The 26,367-nt window shown below is 57.7% G+C and overlaps 1 protein-coding gene and 1 long non-coding RNA gene across 2 annotated transcripts; both read right to left on the bottom strand.

Moving 5' to 3' along the window:
- Nucleotides 1-805: 805 nt before the first annotated feature.
- MAPKAPK2 (MAPK activated protein kinase 2) lies at nucleotides 806-25,818 on the bottom strand. Its single transcript, XM_032133198.1, has 10 exons — nucleotides 25,570-25,818; nucleotides 6,380-6,519; nucleotides 4,767-4,831; nucleotides 4,057-4,136; nucleotides 3,845-3,971; nucleotides 3,510-3,585; nucleotides 3,262-3,386; nucleotides 2,920-3,005; nucleotides 2,730-2,810; nucleotides 806-2,192 (listed from the first exon to the last, which is right to left on the bottom strand). Exons 1-10 carry the CDS (start codon nucleotides 25,816-25,818, stop codon nucleotides 2,049-2,051), a joined length of 1,173 nt encoding a protein of 390 aa, XP_031989089.1. The 3' UTR covers nucleotides 806-2,048.
- Nucleotides 7,896-23,850, bottom strand: LOC116455377. The gene is made up of 2 exons (XR_004244372.1): nucleotides 12,892-23,850; nucleotides 7,896-11,917 (listed from the first exon to the last, which is right to left on the bottom strand). It is a non-coding gene; the product is annotated as an uncharacterized LOC116455377 (long non-coding RNA).
- Nucleotides 25,819-26,367: the final 549 nt, after the last annotated feature.

The following is a 26,367-nucleotide window of genomic DNA, read 5'->3' as shown; positions in this document are numbered from 1 at the left end:
ACACCGCCCCACACCACCCCACACTGTCCCACATCATCCCACACCATCCTACATCATCCCACATCATCCCACACCATCATCCCACACCATCCTACATCATCCCACACCACCCCACACCATCATCCCACACCGCCCCACACTGTCCCACATCATCCCACACCATCATCCTACACCCTCCACACCACCCCACACCATCCCACACCATCGTATATCATCCTACACCATCCCACACCACCCCACACCATCCCACATCATCATCCTACACCACCCCACACCGTCCCACACCATCGTCCCACACCACCCCACATAATCCCACATCATCCCACACCGTCTCACACCATTCCACACCACCACCCCACACCACCCCACACCGTCCTATATCATCCCACATCATCCCACACCACCCCACATCATCCCACACCATCCCACCCCATCCTGCATCATCCTGCATCATCCCACACCATCACCCCACACCATCCCACACCATCCCACACTGTTCCACACCATCCCACACCATCCCACACCATCACCCCACACCATCCCACACCGTCCCACACCATCACCCTACACCGTCCCAGAGCCCCAGCCCAGGGCGGGTGACACATGCTGGGGAGGGAACTCGCTCTGCAGCAGCCACCAAAGCTCGAGCAGCTGTCCCCAGGCAAAGGGATGTTGTGCCCCTGGAGAACATCCTGCGGAGCTCAGCCTCTCTGGGGGAAAAAAGAGCAATTTTAGGACACGGGGAGAGCAGCAGGAGAACTGGGGGGACTCTTCACAGCCACACAAGCAAGGAGGAGAGACTGGGTGACGCTTGAAGTGTCTTTAATCCAAAGGACCGAAGAGCAGACCGGGAAGATTAGTATAAGCCAACAGACAAAAATAATTAAAAAAAAAGGAAAAAAAAAAAGGGATAAAAACCGGTTTTCAAAACAAATTAAAATTCCATACAGTGTCTAAAAGATCGCCTAAAAACTAAACATCGCCTTAAAAAGTTGTTTTTCCCCATTCAAACACATTTAACAAAGTGAAACATCGTGACAAATAATAATAATAATAATAATTCATGGACTAAAGACTTCAGAGCAGCCGCCCTGCTCCCAGCAGGAGCCACACTGGGGGGGCAGCAGCACCCCCAGCCCCAGCCAGGGAGGGGTCAGCGCTGCCATCCTGGCTCAAGCTGTGCCACCTCCACCCCTCCCCTGCCACCCACTTGTCCCCAGGGCAGCACCTCCCCGGGGCTGGGCATGGGGTCGGGGGGACACACCTGTAACACATCCCTGCAGGGCTGGGGCTGCAGGAGCTCCTGCCCACCCCCTGCCCACCCCTGAGGTCAGAGCTGTGTTCCAGGCACAGGTCCAGGCCACGGAGGGGGAGCCACGAGCAGCTCCAGGCTCAGGGACACGACACACACCCCACGCACGGACAGACGGACGGCGCTGCCAGGCAGATCCAGGCTCCAGCTCAGCTCAGGGAGGGGTGGGGCGCTGCTTTTTGGCTCCTGTGCTTTAACAGCAGCAGTTCTGGTGGCCACAGGGACCCCCCCTCATGCCAGCAGGACAGGGGGGAGGGCAGCTCTCCTTCCCTGCCCCGCTCTCAAGCCTGGAGCCCGTCTCTAGCCAGCATCCACACAGAGAACACTGTCTGGGTTTCAGCTCTACAGTAGTTTTTAAAAAATATTTATACGTTATATACCCAAAAAAGGTCACCACAGGAGTTTCCATGTCTTTGGAAGGAAGGAGAAAAAAAAAAAAAATATATATATATAAATCAAAACTGTTTCACAAAAGAAAAATAAAAATCCAATTATTGGCGGCGTTCACCTACAGGACAAAAATCCCTGGCTGCAGGTGTGGATCTCAGGGGGGCTCTTACCACCTGCTCCAGAAAGGTCAGAAACACAGGTGAGTAGCTAAAAATAACTAGTCTGGTATAAATGTCTGAATTCCATGCGCTCGATAGAACAGTCTGTTTCTTTTTGTCTTTTTTTTTTTTTAAAAATATATATATATAGTTATTGCTTTCTCGAGGGCCGGCGGGCGCGGGGGCCCTCAGTGGGGGAGCGCGGCGGGCTCGGGGGGGTTGGCTTTCTTCCTCCTCTTCATCAGCAACGGGTTCGAGGAATCCTCGATTTTCTTGATCTTGATTTGTTCGTAGTCCACTCTCATGGTGGCCAGAGCACTGGTCATCTCCTCCTGCGGGCAGCGGGCACAGAGCCATCAGCAAAGCCCCCCCAGGGTCCCCAGAGCCTGAGTGTCCCACTGCCAAATTTTCCAGCTCCCTCCCAAGCACAGCTCTGCCCCAGAGCCAGCACGCTCACACCAAACCGGAATCGTGGAAGCGATCAGGTTGGAAAAGCCCTCCAAGATGATTGAGCCCAACCATGTTCTGCCCTGTGAGGGTGGGGAGGGGCTGGGACGGAATTCCCAGAGCAGCTGTGGTTGCCCTGGGATCCCTGGCAGTGTCCCAGGCCAGGCTGGACAGGGCTTGGAGCAGCCTGGGACAGTGGCTGCTCCATGCATTTGAGGTCCCTTCCAACCCAAACTATTCTCTGATTCCATGGTTAACCCAACACGGCCACTCCACCACTAAATCCTGTCCCCAAGTGCCACATCTGCACAGTTTCTAACACTTCCAGGGACAGTGAATGTTTGCAGTAAGACAGGAGAGGACAGTGCCCAGGTGACAGCCGGGTGCAGAGCGCTGCGGACAGGGACAGAGCGAGGCTTTACCTTCACATCCTCCCACAGGTCCTTCTCCTCCTTCAGCACACGGCTGGTGTGCAGCGGGGTCTGGGGCACCTGCATGGATTGCTGCCGGGAGAGGGGAGAAGCGTCAGCTGGGAGACCCAGGCATCCATCCCATCCCATCCCATCCCATCCCATCCCATCCCACCCCACCCCACTCCATCCCCACACTCACCATGATCCAGGGGTGGTTCATGAACTCCGTTATCGTCATGCGCTGGGTCGGGTCTGTCTTCAGCAGGTTGCGGATCAGCTGCTTCACTGCAAGGGTTTGGGCAGGGTCAGGAGCCAGCAGCTCCCAGAGGGCTCTCCAGAGCTCCAACCCCAGCCCCAAAACCCCTGCACACCCCTCCTGTGTGCCACACACCTGACCCTGCACAAAGCCTGCAGCAAAAGCCTCTCCAGCAGAGGTGACGACGCTGCAGCCCTGAGAGGTGACCCCAACACACCCAGGCTCCCCCCAGCCTTCAAAAGGAGACCTCAGCCTGGGGACAGCCACCGCAGGGAGCACATTTACCTTCCTCTGACACTTCGGACCATTCAGGATTGGGGAACTCGTACTGGCCCATTCGGATTCGCTTCTTCATGCCAGGAGAGATGGCCAGGCCGTGGTTGGAGTAGAAGGGGGGGTACCCACACAGCCTGCACCAGGAGAGGGAACAGAGTCAATGTGCCACCCCAAAACCCTCCCCAGGAGCACCTGCAGGGCACAAGGCAGTGCCAGGAGCTGAGCCCGGCAGGAGGGAGAGGAACCCTCAGACTTACAGAATGTACATGATGACACCGAGGGACCACATGTCACAGGACTTGTCATACTTCTCTGGGCCCAGCACCTCTGGGGCTGGTGAAGACAGAAAGAAAATCCTAAATCCAAGCGGCAGCACTGGGTGAGAGGGCTCTGACGTCCCACGGAGACACCAAGAGCCGCCCGCAGCTCCGGGCACTCTGGGAAGCGCTGCCTGGAGCAGCGCAGTGTTGTCCCCAGCTCCCTGCGGCAGCTCAGGCTCCAGGCTGGATGCAGAGGTGATGGGATGGACGTGGCACCCTCCAAACCCCACCCAGCCCTGCAAACCCCCGAGCTCAGACCCCCAGGCACTCACCCACGTAGTAGGGCGTGTAGCACGGGGTGGCCAGGGAGTTGTGCGTGGTGGTTTCCTTGGCGAAGCCGAAGTCGGTGAGTTTCAGCACAGCGTTGGGCCTCTTGGAGGTGTACAGGAGGTTTTCCGGCTGGGAACACACAGGGAAGGAGGAGTGAGCAGCAGGGCTGGGGCAGCCTGGCCCTGGCACAGCCGAGGGGGGCCCAGGGTGGTACCTTCACGTCCCGGTGCGCGATGTTGATCGAGTGCAGGTACTGGATGGCTTCCCCAATGCTCTTCATGATCTCTGAAGCCTCTGAAGGAGCAAAGAAACCATCAGAAGCCTTCACAAGCAAGTAAAAAAAGGGCACCACTCTCTGGGTAACTCCACTAACCAGGAGTCAAAGAACCTGGCTGAGGTCAAAGGGGTTTTCTCTCCTTGAAGTCCCCCTTGCCATGGAGCCTCTGCCACTCTCCATCTCTGGGTAAGGAGCCTGCAACTCCTAGCAAGCCCCAGGGGAAGGGATGGGGCAGAGTCCAGCCCCTGACCCTAATACCAAGGAGGCGCTTGCACCATTTAGGACACCCAATCAGCAAGGAATCCAGCTGGGAAAGGCTTCCCCTTAGGATGGGAAGTCAAGGGGGCAACAGGCTCAGAGTTTGGGGTGTGTGGTTGCTTTTCCTGGCCACAGGAGTAGAGGGAATGAGATCAATGAGATCCACAAGAACCACAGCCAGTGGACTTCATTTTTTGAGGGAGGTGGGTGTTTCTGAGCGGGATGGACAGGGTGTGGAACAGCCCCTAACCCTGCTCTCAAGTGCACATGAAAAGCAGGGCCCTTGCACCCACATCCCTCATTCCTCAGTGCAAAACTCTGCTGGGGATTAAAAAGGGCATTGAGGGGATGGGCTGGACTGAAACCCCAGCAGGATGTGGGCTCCATACCCCGCTCTGTGAAGGCCTGGTCTCCCCTGTCCTGAATCCGGCTGAAGAGCTCCCCGCCATCCAAGCTGGAAGAGAAACGTGCAGTGTTACACGCTGCGGGTCCATCTCACACTGCCACAAGCTGCCCCAAACCCTCTGCTGCTCAGCCAGGAGCTGCACGAGCTCAGCAGGAAACAGTGCCCTTATCCAAGTCCTTGGGCTGCTGCTTCTGAGGCGTTTCAGAGCCTCCTCCTTCCCGAAACGAGCAGGGCAGCGGCTCTGTGCTGGCAGAGGCGCGGGTGGACGTGGTCACCCCAGCAGCCCACAGAAACACATTTACAGTAAAGGCAGCAAACGTGGCTCAAAGTTGGTGAGAGCACTCCCAGCACACGTGGCCTCCTTCTGCTCACAAGCCAAGTCCCTCGGCAGCACCATAACCCAGCACAGAAGTGCTGAGCAAAGCTCAGGGGAGGAGTGAGACATCAGCAGTGTCACAATGGGCTCCCCAGGCTGGGGGAGGCAGAGGCTGGGCCCCACTGCAGCACAGCAAGGTCCCATGTGAGGAATCATTGGTGGGGTTCCTCCCCAGGTACCCTCAGGGAAAATGCAGCTCCCAGAGAGATCAGGACTGAGATCCGGGAGAATTCTCCATGAGAGCGGGGATAAGGGCACTTCCTGCCCCTGCCTTATCTGACTCAAGCAGAAACAGTTTGGCTTTCCCAGGCCCGATAGCATCTCCTTGACATTCACTCGACATCTGCAACAGCAATATCCTGCAGCCCCCGGGGCCCTGTGCTGCACAGAGCCCGTCAGGATGGATCCAGAGCCTGTGAGGATGGAGACACACCCTGCTCCTGCTGGAAGTCAAACCCTGCCTTGTGACGGGCGTTACCCCAGAGTATCCCTCGGTCACAGGGGACCCTCCTCCTACCCCTCAGCCACTCTTTCTTTCCCCACCCCACAGCCCTTTCCCATCCCTGGCTGCCCAGGGTGGTTCTCAGGTGCCTGTTCCCCCACAGGAGCTGCTCTGGGGGCTGCTGTGCCGCCTGCCCCAGCGCTGCTCGTGGTGCTCCTGCACCCGCTGCCCCCCCAGGCGATCTACCAGCTTGCCAGAGGAGAGGTTTTGGCAAGGAAGCTGCATTAAATCACAGCTGCGGTTGGGATGTGGTTTCAATACTTTCCCCTTCATTCCTCCTCCTCGTCCCCAGGTTAATACCAAGCACCTACCCAAACCAGAGCCGCTCAGCTGCCGCTGCAGGAGGTGCCAGGGCAGTACCAGAGGTGCCAGCTCGGCTTGGCTGCCGCCCCACGCATCCCCCACAGGCTGTTGGGCTGCCAGGAACCCGCTGCCTACCCCGGCTTTCGATGGCCAAAGCCAGTTTGGTTATGACCCACCTGTGAGAACCACAGGCCCTGAGCCTTGCAGAGCCGAGCGCGTTTTCAGAATGACTCAGAGCTGGCGCAGCCCCTGCCGTGTCCCCGTCCCTCCAACGCCAGCTCCTCTGCCCGGGTCGGCATCGCTGCGGCTCACGGGCTGCATCCCCCTGGCATCCCCAGTGCTGGAAGATGCCCACCCCTCTTCTGGCACCACCCCACCGCCCTGCAGGGCCGGGTGCTCCTCGGTGGGCACTCACCACTCCATGACGATGAGCAGGCACTTCCTGCCCTGGTAGAGGTTCTCGTAGACGTCCATGATGCGGACGATGTGCGCGCACTGCGACGCTCGCCAGTGCAGCTCCACTTCCCTGCGGGCTTTGGGGCAGTCCTGCAGCATCTGTGGGAGAAGAGAGACCCCGTCAGCCCTGAGCCACCCCGGGGAGCCGGGTCATGACCCCCGGCTGGCACCGTGGCCACCCAAGAGGACGCGGGGGCGAGGGCCGGGCGCTCCCCGCGGGCGCGGCGAGAGCGCTCTGACAATGCCTCCATCCCCATCTAGCGGGAACACTGAGAAGACGATTGCCCTCAGCATTTTGTCCTTCCTCCCAAGGCTGGTAAAAGCTTATTCCGGCCACTTCTCACCTCCCTGTGCCCCACCAGCAAGATCTACTGCATTTACGAGCCAATTTCTGCACCTTGATACCTCCACCGCTGCACCCTTGGGTGCCACCAAGCATCCTCGCTCTCCCCTTTGCTGTCCCCCGTTATTTCCCATCCATCAGCCTGCTGCTCCATGGAGCCCTCCTGACCACAAAAGCTCCCTCACCACAGATTCAGAGCCCAGCAGCACCCGTGCCTGGGGAGCAGGCAAAGCAAACATCCAGATGTTCCCTAAACAGCAGCTCTTCAATGAGCCCCCTGCCCTTCCCAAAGACAACTCACAGTTCCCAGGTGCAGGAAGGATTTGCTTGTCTGCCATGGACTATTAATTACAATGTTTGTCAGGACAACCAACCAGCCTTAATTATTGTGCTCCTAAATATAGAACAACAAACATTTCTATCTTGAGCGCAGTTCATTTTCCTTCCTGTCTCGGGCAGCCTTCGGAGCCGGGCTCAGAGGGTGTTGCTCCAGAGCAGCTCTGCACATCGGAGCAGCAGTGGGGATGTGGAAACACACCCCCACCCTGCAGGAAACAGCAGCTTTGGTCATTTTTACCAAGATTTAGACAGAAAAGCGTTTCTGACCCCGCTGACCTCTCCCAGACACACTCCAGGAGAGGAGAAGCATCAGCCCTGGGATGCTCTGCAGGACCCAGGGTGGTGCCCAGCGCAGCGGGGATTTCACAGGAACAAGGTTTAACCCCCAAAAACCACATGCTTCCCATTGACAGATTAAACACTCGCTGGTGGTGCTGCCCTGGCAGAGGAACAGTGATCTGCACCCCTGCCTGGAACTGCGCTCGTCCTTTGCCACAGGGAAAGGCACAGACAGGATGTGCCCTTCAGCCACCCACCCCAAACACCATCCCTGGGGTTGGGTCACACCTCTCCCACCTCCTCAGCTCTCCTGCTTCCCGAGGCAGAGGAAACCTGTGGAAACCTGTGCTGGATGTGGGGTAGGGAGGCTGCTGGCACCAAACCATCGGAAGCTCAGCAGGACCAAAGCGGCCAAGCTTTGCACAACTCCTTTACCGAGGCACCGACAGCCCCGGGGCAAAAGGAAGACAGGGCAGGAGGTTGGACAGGCCCTCCTTGCTCCTCTATTGCTTAATTACCCTAAAAACTGGATCCTGCAGAAGCCAAAACCATAAGCAGGAGTAACACCAGCCCCCCGAGGAGCCATGCAAAGGGCCTGGAGAAAAGCCTGGCTATTTGCAGCCCCACTCAGAAGGGCCTGGCATGGAGAGCCAGGAAGCTGAAGAGAAAAGAAAAAACAAAACAATTTGCAATTATGCACTGGGAAAATGGACCAGCAGGAAGCAGCTAGTTAACATCATTCTGCACAAGACAAACAGCAGAGGTACAGCAAAATACATCCCATTTTTAGAGGTCACTCCGAGTGCTTTTATAGGAGATTAATTGGATTTCTAATGAAGTAGGAGGCAGCAGCCTCCATTACCTGCACCAGCACAGCCCTGATATTTGCTTTTGTACCCAGACAACCTCCGGGAGCAAACAGCTGCCCCGGAGCTCTCGGAACACCCAGCTGTGATCCAGCTACTCCCTCTGCTCTCCTGCTGGCTGGGCATGGAGAGGTGATGGAGAGGCTTAGATTAAGCCTCGTTAAGGGAATGATTTGGTTAATTTAGGAAATGTTCCCAGTGGCAGCAGCATGAGGGGGAGTTGAAGGCCAGATGCAGAGGCTGCGTGGGGAAGGCCATTGCTGCTGCAGGAGGGACGTGGGCATGGCCAAGCCATGGCAGAGGCAGCCCACAGGCCCAGCATCACCTGCTGCACCCCAAAACCTCCTGCCCTCAGCACAGGCACCGGCTCCCCGTGCCCTGGGATGCCGGGAACGTGCCGAGCATGATGCAGTGGTGGGGCAAGAGCAGCGCTTCCACCAGTTCGTCCTCTTTAGGTGGGAACCAGCAGCTCCCACAGCTCCAACCTTCCCTCCCATTCCCCAGCCCCAGCCAGCAGTGAAACCTCTGGTGGGTGATGTCCTGGCACTGCTCCGCTCACAGGAACTCCACATCCAGCATATTTGGGGGTTGGCAACACTGCCCACAGCCCTGATGCAGCTCCGGTGCCCAGGGCAGCCTGTGACCGTAGCGAGATTTATGCTCCTTGGCTCCCAACGAGGAGGCTGGGATGGGAAAATCACCTCGTAACTGCCCCCATCCCACCCCAGCTGATTTTGCAACCCAGTAATCCGGAACACAACCAGGGTTAACCCTTCAATGGGAGCAGCCAGGACAAGCTCCTGGAACTCCCGACAGCTGCTCTGAGTTCAGCTTTTCCAGCTCTTGTCTCCTGTTTCCCTTCCGAAGGAGGGCTCCTTGGAGATCAAAGCCTTCATTATTTCAGACGCAAAATGCTGCACTGCCTGCCTGCTCCTGCTGGAGAGGAGGGTTCGGGCAGCTGAGCCGGGCAGTAACCGGATCCCTGAGTTACACAAGTGTCCCCGGGACAGGGCACAAGGGCAGCGCTGCAGAGGAAGCTCTGCCACCACCTCGGAGCAAATCCAGACAGGGTTCAGACATGGAGGAGCTGCATCCCTTCCCCATTACAGCTGTTGGGTGCTTTAGGTGCTCAGATTTGCAGCCACTGCACATCTCCAAACATCAGCTCGTCATCACAGAGCATCCCTGTGTCCCTTCAACATCACAGGGGACAGCCAGGACAGCTGTGCCAGCCCAGAGCTCTGCCCCATCCCATCTCCGCTTCCCACTAGGGCACCTCCCCGCAGGAAAGGAGGGAAAGCAGGGAAAGAGCCACTCCACCCCCCTGGCAATTAGGGAGGAAATTCAGCTTTCAGCTGCATTCCAGCTCCCCTCTCAGCAGCTTGACACCTCCAAGATTTGGGCAGATGGTGTTTGCTGCCATCCTGTGCCTTGGCTCAGCCCAGCTCCCCCAGGAGCCTTTATATGCCACGAGAGAAATTAGTTCCGTGCCCAGCTAAACACCCTCATTAGCTTCATTAGAGCCCTCCATTCCGTGCCCAGCTAAACACCCTCATTAGCTTCATTAGAGCCCTCCAGCCGAGGGCTCCTGCACTGCTCCCATCAGCGGATGGCACAGCCCAGCCCAGCCCAGAGCCCAGCCCAGCCCAGCCCAGCCCAACGTGTCCAGGACCCTGAGAGCAGCAAAGGCTCCTCAGGAGCTCCTGCAGCAGCTCTGGGCTTTTCCCCACCTTGGAAAGACAAACCCTGGAAGCAGCTCTTGAAAACAAAACAGCTCATCAGGGTTTCTGCAGGACAGCACCGTCTAAGCAAACCCAAACCCAAGTCCAGGCTCCAGCCTGGGCCTGCAGGCATCAAAAAAGAGCTTCAGCTCCAAGGAAGAGCTCGGCATCACATGGAGCTGAATTTCCCACCCATCACCTCAGGACAAGCACAGCAAAGGTGGATGGGCACGAGGAAGGAAGGAAGGAAAGCTCTGGAGCAGAGCAGGGGGCTGGAGCTGCCCACGCTCACGTTCCCTCTCCAAGTGTGTCCTCAGGCACCACTGATTCAGTCTCTTCAGTCTCGCCGCCTCCTCCTGGGATGATGTTCCATGAGTCACGACAGGAAGCTCCCTCCTCCCCTGGCACGGCAGGAGGTGGCCGAGGACACTGTCCCACCGTCCCTCCTCGCTGTGGGTGCCACCACAGCCCCAAACGCTGCTGCTCCTAGGCCAGCCAGGAACACTCAGATGGGCAGGATATCCCTGTGCAAGAGCTTGCCCAGGAAAAACTCACCTCCCACGGGCAATTTCCATGGAAAGTGAGGATCAGGCTCACACTGGGGTGTTGAGCTGTCCGTTTTCCAGGGCTGCCCCACGCTCACCCCGGGCGCTCCAGCTGCTCTTGCAGGCAGGGTGGTTTTATTTCCGTGTGTATTCTGATCCCACCCAATTCTCCTCAGTGCCCAGCGGAACAGCACAGGCCATGCAGCACCCACCCCTCCACCAGGGCCTGCAGGAGTGTACCCAGGCCCCAAACCACCCCCAGGAGCTCCCCTCAGGACCTGTCTGCACCACAGGGGTTAAAATAAACTCTTCTTGAGTTGCAGTAAGAATAAACCTACAGCGAAGAGAGGCAGGCTGTCATCCCCCAAATTATCAGCAGGGAAGCAAAGCAGAGCTTGCCCCTGCCTGGATCACACACACAGGCTTTGGATTCCCCTGACCCGGCTAGCACAGGGCAAGGAGCATTTTTTCCTAATAAAGCAAAAGGGTTTCTCTTCAAAGGATTTTCCTGTTCTAATCTTCCCCTGCAAACTCACTGCCAACTGGCGCCAGCTGCTTTACACATTTGTAGGGCCGGTGCTGGAAGCTTTGCACAGGCTGTTCCCACCTCTGCCTGGATTGAACCGAGCCTGTAATGCCAGAATATTTGGGGAGCCCACAGGTAATGAACCCAAAGCTGTCCCAATCCCTGCCAGACACGGCTGGGAGGGACAGGGCAGCAGAAGGACATGGAAGCAGCAAAGCTGGTTCCGCTTTTGGTGTTCATGAACTACGAAAGAGAAATAAAATCACGAGTCCCAGAGCCCCTAAGAGGAACTGTGTTACCAAACAGAGGGAAATTCATGGTTGAACCACACGGCCATAACAATTAAAGGTGCAGCTCAGGAAACCTCCCCCACATCATCGTGGCTCTTACATAAACCTTTACATTAACCCCGTCCCCGCTGCTTACACCCACCACAACCTGCCTGGCTGCCCTGCTGACGGGACTTTCCCAAGCTGGGCTTCATTTCGGCTCTGCCCACGCCCAAAGAGCCACAGATTGAAGCCCCAACACAACAGGCGGAAGCCTCATCCTCACATTTGTTTTGCCCGGGGAAAGCCAGAGAGCAGAGGTGACGCGTCCGGAGGAGGAGGAGGAGGAGCCGCGCGTGGGTCCGGCAGCATCCTGCCCGCAGCGTGCCCCGTCCTGCCATCCCAGGATGACTGTTTGGAGGGGTGGCTCTGCTCCCTGATGGAGGTGGCTTCATCCAAGGCAGTTTGCACGGCAGGACAGCACCAGGCATCAGCTACCCACCTTCCAGAGGTGCCAGTGCCACCAGAGCCAGTGCCACCAGAGCCGGGTGGATGCTGAGGCTTTGACCAACACGAGCGTGGCCAGCTCCATCCTCCACGTTCTCTCGCCTCAGGGAAAATGGAAAGGTTGGAGAAAGGATCCCAGCAAGGGAGAATTATTTAGATTAGGAAGAGCTACGAACAGAGGAGCAACACAGTAGAGGCAAGCGAGGCCGAGCAAACGCGAGCTGACACACACACGCTCGAGCTGCTCGGCCACATTCTCCCAGCCTGAATGATCGCAGCGCTCCGAGGAAGACCCGGAGCCACCATGGCGAGCTCAGGGAGAGCTTCCCCACTGCACGGCCCGAGACGAGCAGCCAGCCAGGCATGAAGAGGCAGCGTGAGCGAGGGGAAAGCTAAAAACCCTGCCAGGAGCAGCCGGCGCGCGGAGGAGGCAGATGTCGCGGCGGGGGCAGATGTCGCAGCGCGCCCGCCCCTGCTCCTGCGGGCGATGTTGCAACGGGGCGGAGGATGGCGATGGGGCGAGGGAAGAGGCAGCTCTTACACGGTGCTTTCACAAGAGGCCTCGCTCGCCCGCCACCGTTGCACAACCCCGGGTCCCCTGAGCTCTCAGCTGCCCTGCCCGCGGCTCCCACGGGGGTCCGTGCCCGGTGGGGGATGCTCGGGACCCCCCGCCCCGCAGCCCCCCATGCCCGGGGCATCTGCTGAGCATTTCCTCACCCGCTCTCCCCCTGCGACAGATGCAGCAGCCATTCAGCCTTTTCAGGCGGCAACAAAAGCCTCTCGAGGCACACAAAGGCGAGGAGCAGAAGAGAGGCCTGGGCTTAAATAAGAGCCACCTGCCAGGGGCCCGTGCCCCCCGTGCGAGCGGGGCGCTGCCCCCCGGCCAGCCCCACACTGCACAGCCCATTTCCCACCAGCAAAAATGTTCTTGGCGCATCCTGGAGATGAGGCGCCCAAGTGGGTACCCAGGAGTAGCACCCTGGATGCTGAGGGGAGGGTAGCAGCGTGGTGGAGGCATTGGGGATGAGGGTGGAGGGAGGAGATGGAGGTGGGCGGGAAGGGGCTGCGAAACTCACAGGAAGAAGTCAGAGCAGGTAAATGGCAACAAGGCAGCAGCACGAAGCATCCCCGCTGACTCACACCCAGCAACAGGCTGGGGCTGGTGTTTAAAGAAGAGAAATAAAGAGTTTTGGCTTCATTTATCTGAGAAAAACAAAATTAGGGGCCTATTCAGTCCCACGTTTTTGTTTTGGGATCCTCCTCTTCCTTCCAGCCCTCAGCAGCATCGCTGGGTTTTGCTGACTCACCCGAGGCTCATCTCTCCAGGAGGCACCGGGTGAGGAGCCAGGAGCAGCCCAGGCACGAGCCACGGTCACAGGGTCCCACGTCCTGCTGTGCCACAGGTCCCAGGGAGCACATCTGGCCAGAGTGATGGAGGCAGCACCCTGCCAGGACCTCCCCATGGATCCCACAGGGACAAAGGGGGTCACAACGGCCAAAATGCTCCAACCCATCCCATCCCATCCCATCCCATCCCATCCCATCCATTTCTAAAGACATCCCCGATGTCACTGCCCACCAGGAGCCACCACAGCACTGGGTTTCAGCAGGGCAGGGACTGACTGTCCTGGGGCCAGAGGAAGCCACAGCCCAGCTCTGAGCGGAGCCATTCTGGGCGGGGATGCTCAGATGCTCTCTGCAAACCAGACCCCGATCCCACATGCCTCTGCTGCCTCTGCCGGGGCCTTTTATCCACGCAACACAAAGTGAAAGGAAAATAAGGAGCCACTGGAAGGGTGGAGATCTTCTCAGCCACAGCCAGCAGGGTCTGCTCCACACACACCACCTTCACTTTCCACCTCTTTGCAGAGCTGAGGGCCGGGGTCAGCTCCTCCTCCCAACCCCTCTCCTTGCCAGATTTGCTATCGGAGCTGACAACGCCAAGAATGGAAAAGCACACATGTGCTTTTATGGGAGGAAGTGGTTGATATTTGCAGGTGTGATTAATCTCGAAGTAAACACTGATGTAAACCATTAACTCAGGGCTGACCTATGTCCTTTGTGCTTCCCTCCCACAGGCAGAGCTTGAAAAAACCCCTTATCACCAGCACTGCACCGTGCTGCCTCCTCCAGCCCTGCACCCCACAGCCAGGGGCTTCTCCTCAGTGTCAGAGAGACCACACAGCACTCGGAGCATCCCTTGCTCCACCAGCCTCACCCCGACCCTGGAGACAGCCCTGCCTGACCCCACCGCTACCTCGGACCCCAGGGACAGCTCTGGATTCCCCACCGCTACATCCCAGAACTGCTTTTATTTTTGGACGTGTCCACCCGTTCCCTTAATGTTTCAGCTGGAAGTGATTTTTGGGGAGAGGCCCAGACCCACGCCTGCAAGCGGAGCAGCCGTGAAGCCCTGCCAGAAGAAGCCCCACAACACCCACAGCTTCCCGGCAGCTCCCGGCCTCGAGCTCTGCCCAAAAACGAAATTTCTCAGGGCTCAGCCCATGGGCAGGGCCCCCCACGGGACAGAGGAGAGGCTGCCACCCACCCCCCCAGCACAGGGATCCTGCCTGCGGCCTTTCAACACAGAGCAGCATAAATAAATACATACATATGTACTTAAAGAAGGGAAAAAAACCAAACTGAAACACAAAGCTGCATCAAGGCCAACCCCTCCTGAAGCACCACTCATCCCTGGCACTGGGAGCAGGACGGCCTCGGGATGTGTTTCCTCCACCAGTGCCAAGCCTGGGGAGGGTTTCATTTACGCACCCCCGAAGCTCGGTGACGCCAGCACCGTTTTGCATCATTCTGTCCTTCCTCAGCTGTTTATTTAACACAGTTTCACCCCTGTCACGGGCTTTGTCAACACCAGGGCACAGCAAACACCTTGCTGAGATAAGCCCGGGCTGTGCAGCCCAGCTCCACAGGGATCCAGAGCAGAGCATCCCCCCGGCTGCTGGCACCACCACCCACCTTGGCAGCCCCCGAGCAGTGCCAAGGAGCTGGAATCACAGAGAACCCGCACCAGGCACGATGCCCACAGCAGCCTGGAGGCTGCCAGCGTGTTGGGAGCAGGACTGTGGCTCTTCCCGGTGTGGCACACACAGCTCCCGTGCTGGGTGGCCGCTGCGGGTTTGTTTGGAGCAGGGAAAGGCCAGGCCGGGAGCAGCTCAGGGGTTTCATAACAGGGCTTTGTCTGCGCAGGTGCTCAGTGAGGAAGGGACCCCGCGGCCACCAACAGCCCTCCTCTTCCTCCTCCTCCTGCTCCTCCTCCTGCTCCCCTCACATGGCACAGCAGACACGAACCTCTGTCACCACCAGCTCCCACACACGAACCCACCCTGGGATGCCTGGGGCAGGGAGAGAGGCAGCAATGTGTGCCAGGAGAGGGGATGGCAATGAAGTGGCAGAGGGACACGAGGGGATTGCACCCCACTGAGTGATCCAGAGCTGGTTGGGGGCACACGTCCCCTTCGCCATCTCCCCAAACACCCCCAAAGCTCTCACTGCAGCCTCCCAGGCTCTCCTTGCCCCACAGGCCACCCTCCCCCTCCTTCTCCCATCACACAGAGGTTGTACAACCCCAGCACCCAACAGGACCTGCAGAAGAGCTGGTGGAAACCCCCGTGGGTGAAGAGCCAAGCAACACCCCAGACTCGAGACCCAGCACTACCTAAGGTCATGCATTTCCACCTTACCCACAGCAGCCAGTATTTTAGGGGAAATCCTGGGCTCTGAAGCAATGCAGTGAAAACCTGAGAGCCTCCTGCCACCTCAGGAGCCGAGCAGGGCACTCCTCCTCCAGCAGCCATCCCGAGACTCTTTCAGCCAGCAGGAAAACACAGTTGTGTTTCTATTTTAAAAAAAGCCCTTCTCTGCATCCTGCTGGCACCACATTAAAGCTCTCAGGACACGGTGGCTATTCTTAGCTCCCTGCAGGCTTTTGGCAGCCCCAGGAGCCTCCACGGCACCTGTTGGCAGCAGCCGCGCTGCCCTGGCGCTGGGGAGGTTTGGTGAAGCTGGGACAGAGCCCAGAGCAGCAGCGTCCCAGTCAGCACCATCACCTCAAAACACCTCTGCCAACAAGTGTGCAAAACGCACCATGAAGTGCCTGGGGAGCAGAAACTGCCAAAAACACCAGATGGGAAATCTCCCCCCTGTTGGCATTACCAAAGCTGGGCTCAACACAGAGCAAGGAGTTGTTGAATCATGGAGTGGCTTGGGTTGAAAGGAACCCTTAAAGATCATCTCATTCCAACTCCCTGCCATGGGCAGGGACACCTTCCACTAGACCAGGTTGCTCAGAGCTCCATCAAACCTGATCCAGCCTGGCTTGACAGCAGAGGTTTTGTGCTCTTGCATCTTTTCAATACACAGCAAAAACCGTGTGGAAAAGGCACGGGAAAGAGCCACTGATCCTCCCATGGATGCTCAGTACCCCACTGCTTGACAGTGTTTACCAGCAGGCTGCTTGATTTCCTACCAAATACCACAGGCAGCAAGTGGTTTGGACTCATTTTGCCCACTAGATTAAAACGGAGAGGGGATAAAAGGATAAACGCACGGATATTTAAACAAACCAACAGAAAAATCTCCTCCTGCAGCTACTGCTGCTTGCTTGGCAAACAGCCTGGTCTTCTTGGGCATTCCCATACCCAGCTTTTAAAAAGAAACCTCTCCCCTCAGCCAGCCTTACACACACCCTCATCCCGGGGCAGCGTTATCCGGGACCCCGGGGTGCGGGGGCAGCCCCAGGGCACCTAAGGGTGAGCAGGGGGCAGCTGCTCCCTCCGGGTCGGCCAGGGGCTCCTGGGCCCTGCTTTGTATGAATTTAAGCTTTTTCAATCCCACTTATTCACGAGAAGAGCTTAGAGCTGGGGGAAGCCAAAGAGCAGACAGGGCAGTCTTTGTGTGGCTCGGCCGCCCACCCCAGGGCTCGGGCAGCCCCCGCGTCTCCCCACGCAACCCCGGCAGCAGAGCCTGGGGCACTGCGGGGAGCAGCGGGGCTGGCACGGCCCCTGCAGCCCCATGGAGCCTCCAGTGAGCAGAGCCTCGTCTCCTGAGTGACAGGGAGAAATGAAGCCTTGAGCAGCCCCTGTGAACAGCAGCCACACTGCGCTACCCCGGTCTCTCACACAGGGAAGGGTCCAGGGCTGCTGGGGGGATTGGATTCGAGGTGGCTATGAGATCCAGATGTCCAGTGCTGGGCAGGAGTTAAGTCATTAAAACCCTTAAAGCATCAGCACCATGTCCCAGGCCAACCCTCCTTCAGTGACATTTGCATGGTTGCTTCAGGGCAATCTTTGAGGAGAAGGAAACATGAAAGGAATGCTTTGGTTAAGGCCAGAGGTGCTTGACCTGCTAAGAACACGCTGCCCTTACTGCCAGAGCCTGGCAAAACTGAGCTAACGGGACACACAGAGCTGCCTAAACCCTCTCCTAGCTCTCATTAACTGGACCCACAGGGCCAGATCCCTCCCTGCCCTGCAGCTCCTCCAGGCAAGGCCCAGAAAAGGGAATATCACCCCAAAGCACTGCACTGAGGCAGACAAACATCATCTTCCACGAGCTCCCCTAGGCTGCGGCGGAGGGAGAAGCCTCAGACTCGCTCTGAAGCTCCCGGGAAGCAGCTCTGGCTCCCACCCAGCACCCGCCAGAGCTGCAGCTCAGCAGCACCCAATGGCCACATTTTAACCCGTTCAGAATCCCCTCAGTATCTTCCTCACCCAGGCTTCATCAGCCCAGCACTGACACGCAGAGCTGGCTGTCTCCTCCAGCAGCAAGGAACTGGGGAATGGGACCACCAAGACACTTCCAAAAATCCCAGAGGACATGGAGCACTTCCCTGCTGAATCCCACTGTCCACAGAGCATCTCATGTCCTGGCAGAGTTGTTCTCTACAGCAACTCTTCCTTACATCAAGAGACACTGGGAGTCTGAACTCCGACGTGGAACAAGCAGGGTGGGAGGGATGGACAGGGAGATGTCAGTGTCCTGCTCCAACAGAGCTGCACAGCCCCTCACACCAGGAGCAGGGTCATTCCTTGTGGGAGACACTGAGGACAAAAGTAAAGGGCTTCCCAAGCCTCCTCCAAGCTCCTGGGCCAGCAAGGGGGAAGATGTTCTCTCTCCAGGAGCCTGAGCAGGCATCCAGCAAGGGCTGCAACACCTCCAGGCTCCCCAAAACAGCCCTGTTCCCGTGCCAGCGCTGCTCTGCCGGAGGCACGGGAGGTACCCGGCCGAAAATGCCAAATTCACAGCTCTGATGACTTCCAGGAGATAACCTGAGTTTAAACTTTCTGGTAAGCCCGCCCTTCCCAGCACCAGCAGAGCCGCTTGCGCAAGAGCCGCCTGCCCGGGGCTCCTTCTCTCAGCAAATCTGCCCAGAACAACGGGCAGCCAGGTTGTGAAATGGCCCGAGAGGAAGAGAGTCACAGCAGAGCCCCGAAGGGACCGGGCTGGCCGGAGGAGGCTGGGACAGGTGACAACGGCTCCTGCAGCCTGGCTCGGGGAGCTGCAGGGCTGTGGGAGCCAGCGCACCACGGTGACAGCTCAGTGACACTCACGGTGGCTGCTGCCCGTCCACTAAACAAGTGGGAATAGAACAAGTTTAAGTTGTTCCTAGCACTGAGCTGGGAGCTGCCATAAGGCTCACTGCCGCTGGAATTCAAAACACATCCCTGCTCCAGACACCTCCCCTGCTCTTTATTTTATTTACTGCTTTTGTTAGACTAAGCCGAGGATAACATGCATACTTTCGGGTTTGTTTGGACCTGATTGCATCTGCTTTTCCCCCAGCCCGGCCGAGATACCCAGGATTCCAACCCCATTTCCAAGCAACACCCCTTGGAGCCGGCTCCCGCCCGCACCTACGGGATGAGCTGCCGCTACTGGAATTGCAGCCTGACGGAGACGCGCTGCCAAATTTCCACAGCAGCCCCGGCTTGTGTTCCAGCCACATTTCCCTGAAAACACACACTTGGCAGGACATGCAAGGAGCCTCTGGAGAGGCTGCCCCAGCTCGGTGCCGCGCACCAGGGCCAGAGGACACGGGAGGAGAGCAAGAGTGGCTGCTCCGATCCCGAGTGCTCAACAGAAGATGCTCCCAAGCCAGGAGGTCCTGCAGCCCTTGGGAAAGGGACAGCGCAGAGTCCCAGCCTGCTGTTACACAGGTTTAGCCTGATCCAGAGTGTGAGGCACACAGCAGTGACCCCAAACCTGCCTGACCCCCATCTTCTGGGGCCAGAAGACCTGGAGAGGTTGAGTTCAAGTGGGGCACCCACCTGCAGCCAAGAGCACAACACGAGGCAGCAAACTCAATTATGGTGACAAAGGAAATTAATCCATCCCTCCCCTGATCCCAAATCTATAGGCCAAACCGGATAAGGACACCAAGAGCAGAGCAGCAAAGTCCCAGCCTGGCTGGGCGCCCCAGGAACATTCAGATCTGGGTTTGTATTTTGGACTTTATCTCTGGTTTAGGCTACAGCTTGCAGGGCAGCCGGGCACAGAACCACGTGCGGCCCTGACGCCAACGGCCTGAATAATCTCATTACATATGACGGCAAAGGCTGTGCCAGCTGCAGACCTCCTGAGCCAGAGCACTCACCTGCCCTCCCCACTGGGACAGGGCACTTTGGCACAGCAGTGCCCTTATCCACAAGAAGATGCCACCATCCTCCTCGGCAGCACCAGAGGGACAATGGAGCCACAGGAGAGCTCCCAGAGTGCTCAGAGTAGATCCTGCGTCCCCCTCCCAGTGACACTTTCTAAGTGATATTTTTGTGGCTCACAGCATCTCCAGCAGAACTTTTTGTTTCAGGTCATCTCAGGTCCACCAGCACTCAGGGCCATTAGTCCCCACCCCAGGCCACAAAGGAGCAGCGAGTTAATGCAACCATTAAACCTGCCAGCCGCTGTAATCCCCACCTCAAATTGGTAAAATCTTAAAAGGCTGAAATCTTTGAAATGAGTCAGCCACGGGGTACAAAGGAACAACAGTTTAAAAGGCTGCTACAGCTCCCTGCATTCAGACCTGCTCTTGTGTGCCCTGCTCCAACCCCGCGCTGCTCCCCATCCATCTCCTGTGGGGAACCAGCCCCAGAGCTGAGAGTCCTCCCCAAAAGGAACCTGCAGGCACCGGTCACACTCACAGCCCTCGTGCCAGCCAGAGCTGAAAGGAGATGTTTTCAGAGAGCAAGAGAATCACCGAGTGGTTTGGTTGGAAGGGACCTTGAGGGTCACCTCATTCCAACCCCCCTGCCGTGGGCACGGACACCTTCCACCAGACCAGGTTGGTTTCTCACCTTGCAGCAATGAAGACGGGACCCACTTCCAGTGGGATACAGCTCTCAGGGGCTGTTAAAATCCAACACTGTCCCCCCAGATATGACCACGATGCTGACTCAGAGTGACTGCCCGGGCTCCAAACTGGTTTTTTGGGGAGTGGTCAGGCCAAGCTGAGTTCCCATGCCAGCCTCTGGAGCTGGTGGAGGGATCGCCCTGGTTCTGCTTCCAACTCTCCCTCCTCCAAAATAGGCCTGCAAGATCAGCCAGGTCCTGAAGACCCTCTCCCAGCTGCTGCCTCACCTCTGCAGCCCACAAAGGGCAGAGGAGCTGAGCAGCCTGGGGTGGGCACAGGGCTACCTGGGGGCACCTGGCACAAGCCAGAGCCCTGGAGCTGGGCTGTGGCAGCCGCCCTGGCCCCACAGCCAGCCCCGGCGTGGCGCAGGGGAGGCAGCACGTTATTCTTGGAAACCAGGAGGTGAGGTCATGCTGCCTGAATGCTGCAACTTGAGGCCAGACGCGCGGGGCCAGTTGTGCTTGGAGAGGAGCCTGACTTCTGCAGCGAGGGCCGTCTGCAGGTCGGGAGGCCACTTGTGCTCCGAGCAGGAGGAAAGGGTTTCTTAAGGAAGGAGGGCTCTTCCCTCTCAAGTTTCTCAGCAGACAGCAAAACCACAGCAAAAGGATGGGTTAGAAAAGAGCAAAGCCCTCGGACCACCCTGGTGTGGGGCACAGGAGGCCACCAGGAGGGCTCAGGAGATGGCAGATCATAAACCCAGAGTGATGCTGCTCCTGTGCCACAGGATCAGCCCAACGGCCACTTCCGACCCGGCCACTCCTCCAGATGCCTCCCACGTACCTGCACCGCCCTGAAACCCAGCAAGAGCTCATCCATCTCATCAGATACCAGAGCACGGCCAGAGCTTTCTGGGAAGAGAGAAGTCACCAACTTGATCCTTCGGGCTTCCTCAGCAGGAACCTTCCGGGAGTTTTCATCACTTGTGCCCACCCATCGTGATCAAAACATGCCAGGAGACCTGGCTCAGGCTGCACGGCTTCAGCTATTATTTATAAACTGTTTTGGTTGTTTCAGAGCACGTGTCTGGCAAAGCCCAGCCTCTGCTCGGCATCCCTCCCTGCCGAGGCAGAGCCATCACCTCCACAGCCCCCTGAACCAGCACTGTCCTGCAACGAGGCTTTCCCAACGTGTGTGTGAAGTGATGGCACAGAAGGCACAAATCTTGCCAAAGGCCAGCACGGCTCCGTACGAATGACAAAATCATCACTTTACCTGGTGGTATTTGGCTATTATTAAATCACACATCCAGGGGCTGCGTTTTCATCCTGCGAGGCACAGGCAGCACAGCTCCTCAGCCCAGCGCCGCCTCTGACGTTCAGTAAATCACTGCATCTCAGTTCCCCACCTTGGAAAACGTGGGAAACGTCTTTTGCAAGACCTATGGCTGATGGCATTGGGTTATTATTGAGAGGAAGAGCCCCGTCACTTCCTGAGCACGTACCAAAGAGAAAACCCCTGCTCCCGGGTCTTATCAGTCCATCACAGTCATAGTTCTGACTGCTCAGAACATGTGAAGTGTTTAAAAGAGACTATGGCAAATCCTAAATTGTTTAAACAAACTCAAACCCCAAGTCAGTAGACTCCTTTGGTCAATGAGATAATAAACCACCGCTTTGGAAAAGTCCCGGTGATGTCACTGCAGTTTCCACGGCTTTTCAACCACAGCTTGCACAGAAGGCCACAGCGAAGACATTTCTGATTACATGAAATACATGGCAGAGCTAATAAAAAAAACATCTCTCCACTGAGAGAGGGGCAGAAGAACACCAGACAGAGCAAGCTGCTTCCCATGAGCACGAGCCCAGGATCTCCATCTACTCCCTCACTCCAGGGATATTTTTCCAGATGGATTTTTGGAGGGACACAGCATTTGATCTCAAACGAAGCTGTGGGACGCAGGGTGCTTTGGCCACCCGAACTCGCTCGTCCACAGAGCTGCTCCGTTCTCAGCTCCGAGCTGCCTGCCCTAATTCCACGATAGGCACTTCCCAGAACACTGAACCATAAGCACCATCCTCCTTCCTCCTTCTCCATCAGGGGAACCATCACTCACAGATTATCTGATGAGACCAAGAGTGAGACCGAGAGTGTTTCGCAACCACGCCCCAAAGCACCAAGGATGCTCCAGAAACAGGGGCAAATCCACGAGCAGCCTCCACGGCCCTGAGCTCCTCCAGCCCTTCCAAAACTCACCGAGCCAGGTGAGGATCTCCTGCTTTGAAGCCAAAGTCAGCAGCGAGGTTTGTTCATTTTTTTTAAAGCAAACCTGCTCCACAAAGAGCTCCGTCGAGCGATGTGTACGACAGAGAAAAACTCATCACCTGCCATTACCAGTCCCCACTCTCCAGCCTGGCTTAGCTGCCATTTCCTCGTGGAATTAAGGCAGCCAGCCCAAAGATTAGTCTTAAAAGTGGAATTTGCAGTAGGCAAAGAGCCCTCGCTCCCAGCCCCACCACTGCAGCCTGACCACAGCAAACCCTGCCAAGTCAGGCCAGCAGTGACCTACATACAGCAGCCTCCACAGAAATTACAAGCCTAATTTTGCCTAATAATAAATCACACCAAGGTACAAGGAAGAAAGGGGTAAGGAACCAGGCAGTTCAGCTCCATTCATCACCTCTCCCTGGGCTTTCTGTTCCCACCCTGCAGCAGATCATCATGCTTCAAACAGGGTCAGGTCATGGGTGACTGGAACCATCCGTGGCTGCTTCACACCAGATAATTCAGGGATGCCACGCTTCAGGTACCAAAAATTACAGTAAAATTACAGTACAGAAAGATGAAGAAGAATCTACAAGAAAAGCAGAGGAATCTCTTGTTTTCACCCAGGTACTACAGAGCAAGCAGAACTACCATCCATCGCTTCGCACACAGCACCATCTCATTTAATGATGCGTCTCTGCCATGGACTATTGCTCTGGAAGGAGAAGAAAATTGGCCTTAATGTTTTCACTGCTGCTAGAACACTGTCTCCAAGCTGAAACTCTCCTGGAGCACTGAAAAGTTCTCTTCAGCAAAGTGACTCTCAGCAAAACCCTTACCAAAATCCATCTCTTGATTTGGGAGAAAGAGCTTTAGCAACACAAAAGTTGCTCACGACTTCCCAAGAGGAAGCACAACCTGACCAGAAGACACCATTCCCATCAGGGAGAGACACAACTGCGTCTCACCCTGCAGTGAAGGATTGCATTGTTATACAAGATTTTGGAAGAGCAACCCTAAAGAATGACACTCCAAATGGAAAGGTTCACTGCACAACCAAAGCAGGCAGCAGACAGATTTCAGCTGTGGCTCCTGGCAATGGGCCATCAGGATTCTTTTAAGCATCATCTGAAACATGACAACTCGATGCAATCACTTCTGTGGATCCTGCTTTAGGTCATCTTTCCACTCTGATGAAGCCCATGAGTAATTTGGACCCAAATACCTCTCCACAGGTCTCTAGCAGAGACGTCAGCCCGGCTGCGTACCCGAGGAGGGAATGAAGTCAGCACGCATCATGTCTAGGGCAGTCACCCACACCAAGTTTGGGCTCGGCAGCTCGGTCCAAATACCCCAATGGAATAAGCCAAGCCTGTAGCTCACACTCACGAGGGCAGGACGGGTACCCATGGGCTCATCCCAGAGCCCAAACTCCCAGCGTAGCAGTTTTGAAGGTGCTGGAGGGAATCACTTACAGTAGCAGCTGTGCTGCTCTTTGAGAAGCCAGGGACACGTCCAACCACTCAGCTGAACTCGTCCCTCCCTGTCAGGGATGCCAGAAGAGGCCAGGACAGGGGACAGGCAAGACAATCTCTCTTCCTAAAAGAGATTCAGTGTCAGATATACCTCACCCCGCAAGAGCCACACAGACGCTCTGTGTCACCCTCTTACATCCCAGCTCGGAGTCCTGCACTCCAGGAGGCTTTCCAACAAGCCAAGGAACCCATGGGACACGTGACAGCAAACCCTGACCCCTCGCTCTGGCACGGGCAGGGTGACAGCACCAGTCCCGTGCCCCAGCCACGGCGGGCACAGGAACCTCCGGCCTCGCTCTCCTCCTCCATCCTTCCCCTTTCAGGGCTGCGAAAAGGAAGTGCTGGGATCTGTGCTTTAAATACATGACTCAACTTCAAAGGCGAGGAGGAGCCCGTCTGTCAAAACAGAAGAGGATTTCGCTAATTTTCAACCCAAAGAGATGACAATACAATGTCGCCCTGGAGTACAACGCGGGTGATGTACTCACGAGCAACGTCTTTGGTGTTTCTGAAGGAAAAATCAAACTTTTCTCACCTAACTGACCCCCCTTCCCTAACCACAGACATTCAGTACCTTGCCCAGCCCACCACCTCTGCAGCACAGCTTGTGCCCCCAAAGCCCCTTGTTTGTTCCCTCACTCAGGTTAGGAACCCCAGACACCAAGAGAGGGGCAACTCTAAACACAAAGGAAGTGGGGTTATGGGTTTGGGTGGGAGTTACAGGTTTAGGTGGGGGGTTACGGGTTTAGGTGGGGTGTTTTTAGCCTCTCCAGTTCTCGAGGTAACGCCAAGGACTGGAACAGCTCATGTGTGGGCGCAAATTGCACGGATGCTGGAGAACACGGCGCTCCCACCAAGCAGACAGCCTTGCTCCCGCGTCACCCGGCGTGCCAGGAATCCATTCAAACTTCCCCAAGCCTCGCTGGCAGGGAGACACGCTCCCCTCTTTGCTCGAAAACCTCGTTTGGAAACAAGGAGAAGGATTTTATCACCTAGCGCGAGGTCAAATACACCTTGTAGCCACTGTTTATCTACGCCTGTCAAAGAGAAGCAAGTTAGGGACAAGGGGTAACATCGTAACGCTGAAATATTCCCTGTGGGAAGCGGGGGAAGACAGTCGCTCGGTGTTACAGCCGGAAGGGGACATCGAACGGGGACAGTGAGCAGCTGCCGGTGCTTACACCACACACCACGAGCAGCCCACGGAGGGAACCCCACGTTCCGCGATGTGGCCCCCACACTCGGGGATGCAGACCCCGGCATTCCGAGATGGGCATCCCCCAGGGGGATCCCAGCCAGGCCACGGTCTCTTCTCCACTTCTGACCCCCCCCTCCCCCCTCCTCGGGCTACCAACATGTCATTTCGCTTCGTTTCCCACTACAAAGCGGGAAAGCCGCGTCTCGCTGCTCTTGATAGGGGGGGGGAAAGACGAGATTAAAGCGCGGCCGGAGGGGCGGGCGGCAGCTCATTGTCCGGCCGGCCCCGCTGCCGCCGCTGGCCCCGCCGGGACCCCCTTCCCCCCGCAGCAGACACCTTCCATCACTGTCAGCAGCGCCGCTGCCGCTCCCCGGCCCCTCCCGGCCGCCTCCGGCCGAGCGCCCGCGCGGTCCCCGCGTCCCCCCCGGTCCCCGGCGCGGGGGTCCCCGCGCACCTTGAGCGCGAACTTCTCGCCACTCTTCTTACTGAAGATCTCCAAAACTTTCCCGTTGATGCCGAGCCCCAGCACTTGCGTGGTGACCTTGTAGTCGTCCGTGATGGCATTCTTCCGGATCTGCAGGCCGCCCTTCCCCGGGAACGGCGGCGGCCCGTGCGGGGGAGCGGCGGGCGGCGGCGGCGGCGGCGGCTGCGGCGGCGGCGGGCTGGGGAAGCCGGCGGGCGGCGGCGGCGCCCCGGAGAGCATGGCGGGCACCGGGCGGGCTCCGGGCGGGCTCGGGGAGGGCTCCGGGCGGGCTCCGGGCGGGCGGGAGGGCGGCGGAGCCCCGCGGGCCGCGCGGGATGGGCCGGGGGTGCGGGGGGTGAAGCAGCAGCGCCGCCGCCGCCGCCCCCCGCCGGTGCGCCCCGGCCCCGACAAGAGCGATGGCTCCGGTGCGGCGGCGGCTCCTCCTCCTTCTCCTCCCGCCGGCCCGGCTCTGATGTCAGCGCCCCGGCCGCCGGGGGAGGGACGGGGCGGGGCGGCCCCGGGGCTGAGCCTGCGCCCGCCGGACCGGCCCCGCCGCTGCCCGAGGGGCGCCGGGGGGGGATGGTGCCCCGGGGGTACGGGTGACCCCCGGCCCTGCCAGCGAGCGCGTCTCCGCTCCCCTCAAGCCGGCGGTGGGATGGCAACAGGTCGCAGCGTTGCCGGTGACCCCCCAGTGACAACAGGAAAGACTGTTCACAAGCGCGTGGAGCGACAGGACAAGGGGGAGTGGGCTCACGTTCAAAGAGAGAAGGTTTAGGTTGGATATTAAGA

The sequence above is a fragment of the Corvus moneduloides genome, chromosome 24, assembly GCF_009650955.1.
Source record: "Corvus moneduloides isolate bCorMon1 chromosome 24, bCorMon1.pri, whole genome shotgun sequence".
In the NCBI taxonomy this organism is placed as follows: Eukaryota; Metazoa; Chordata; class Aves; order Passeriformes; family Corvidae; genus Corvus; species Corvus moneduloides.
This window is presented reverse-complemented; position numbering and strand designations above follow the sequence as displayed.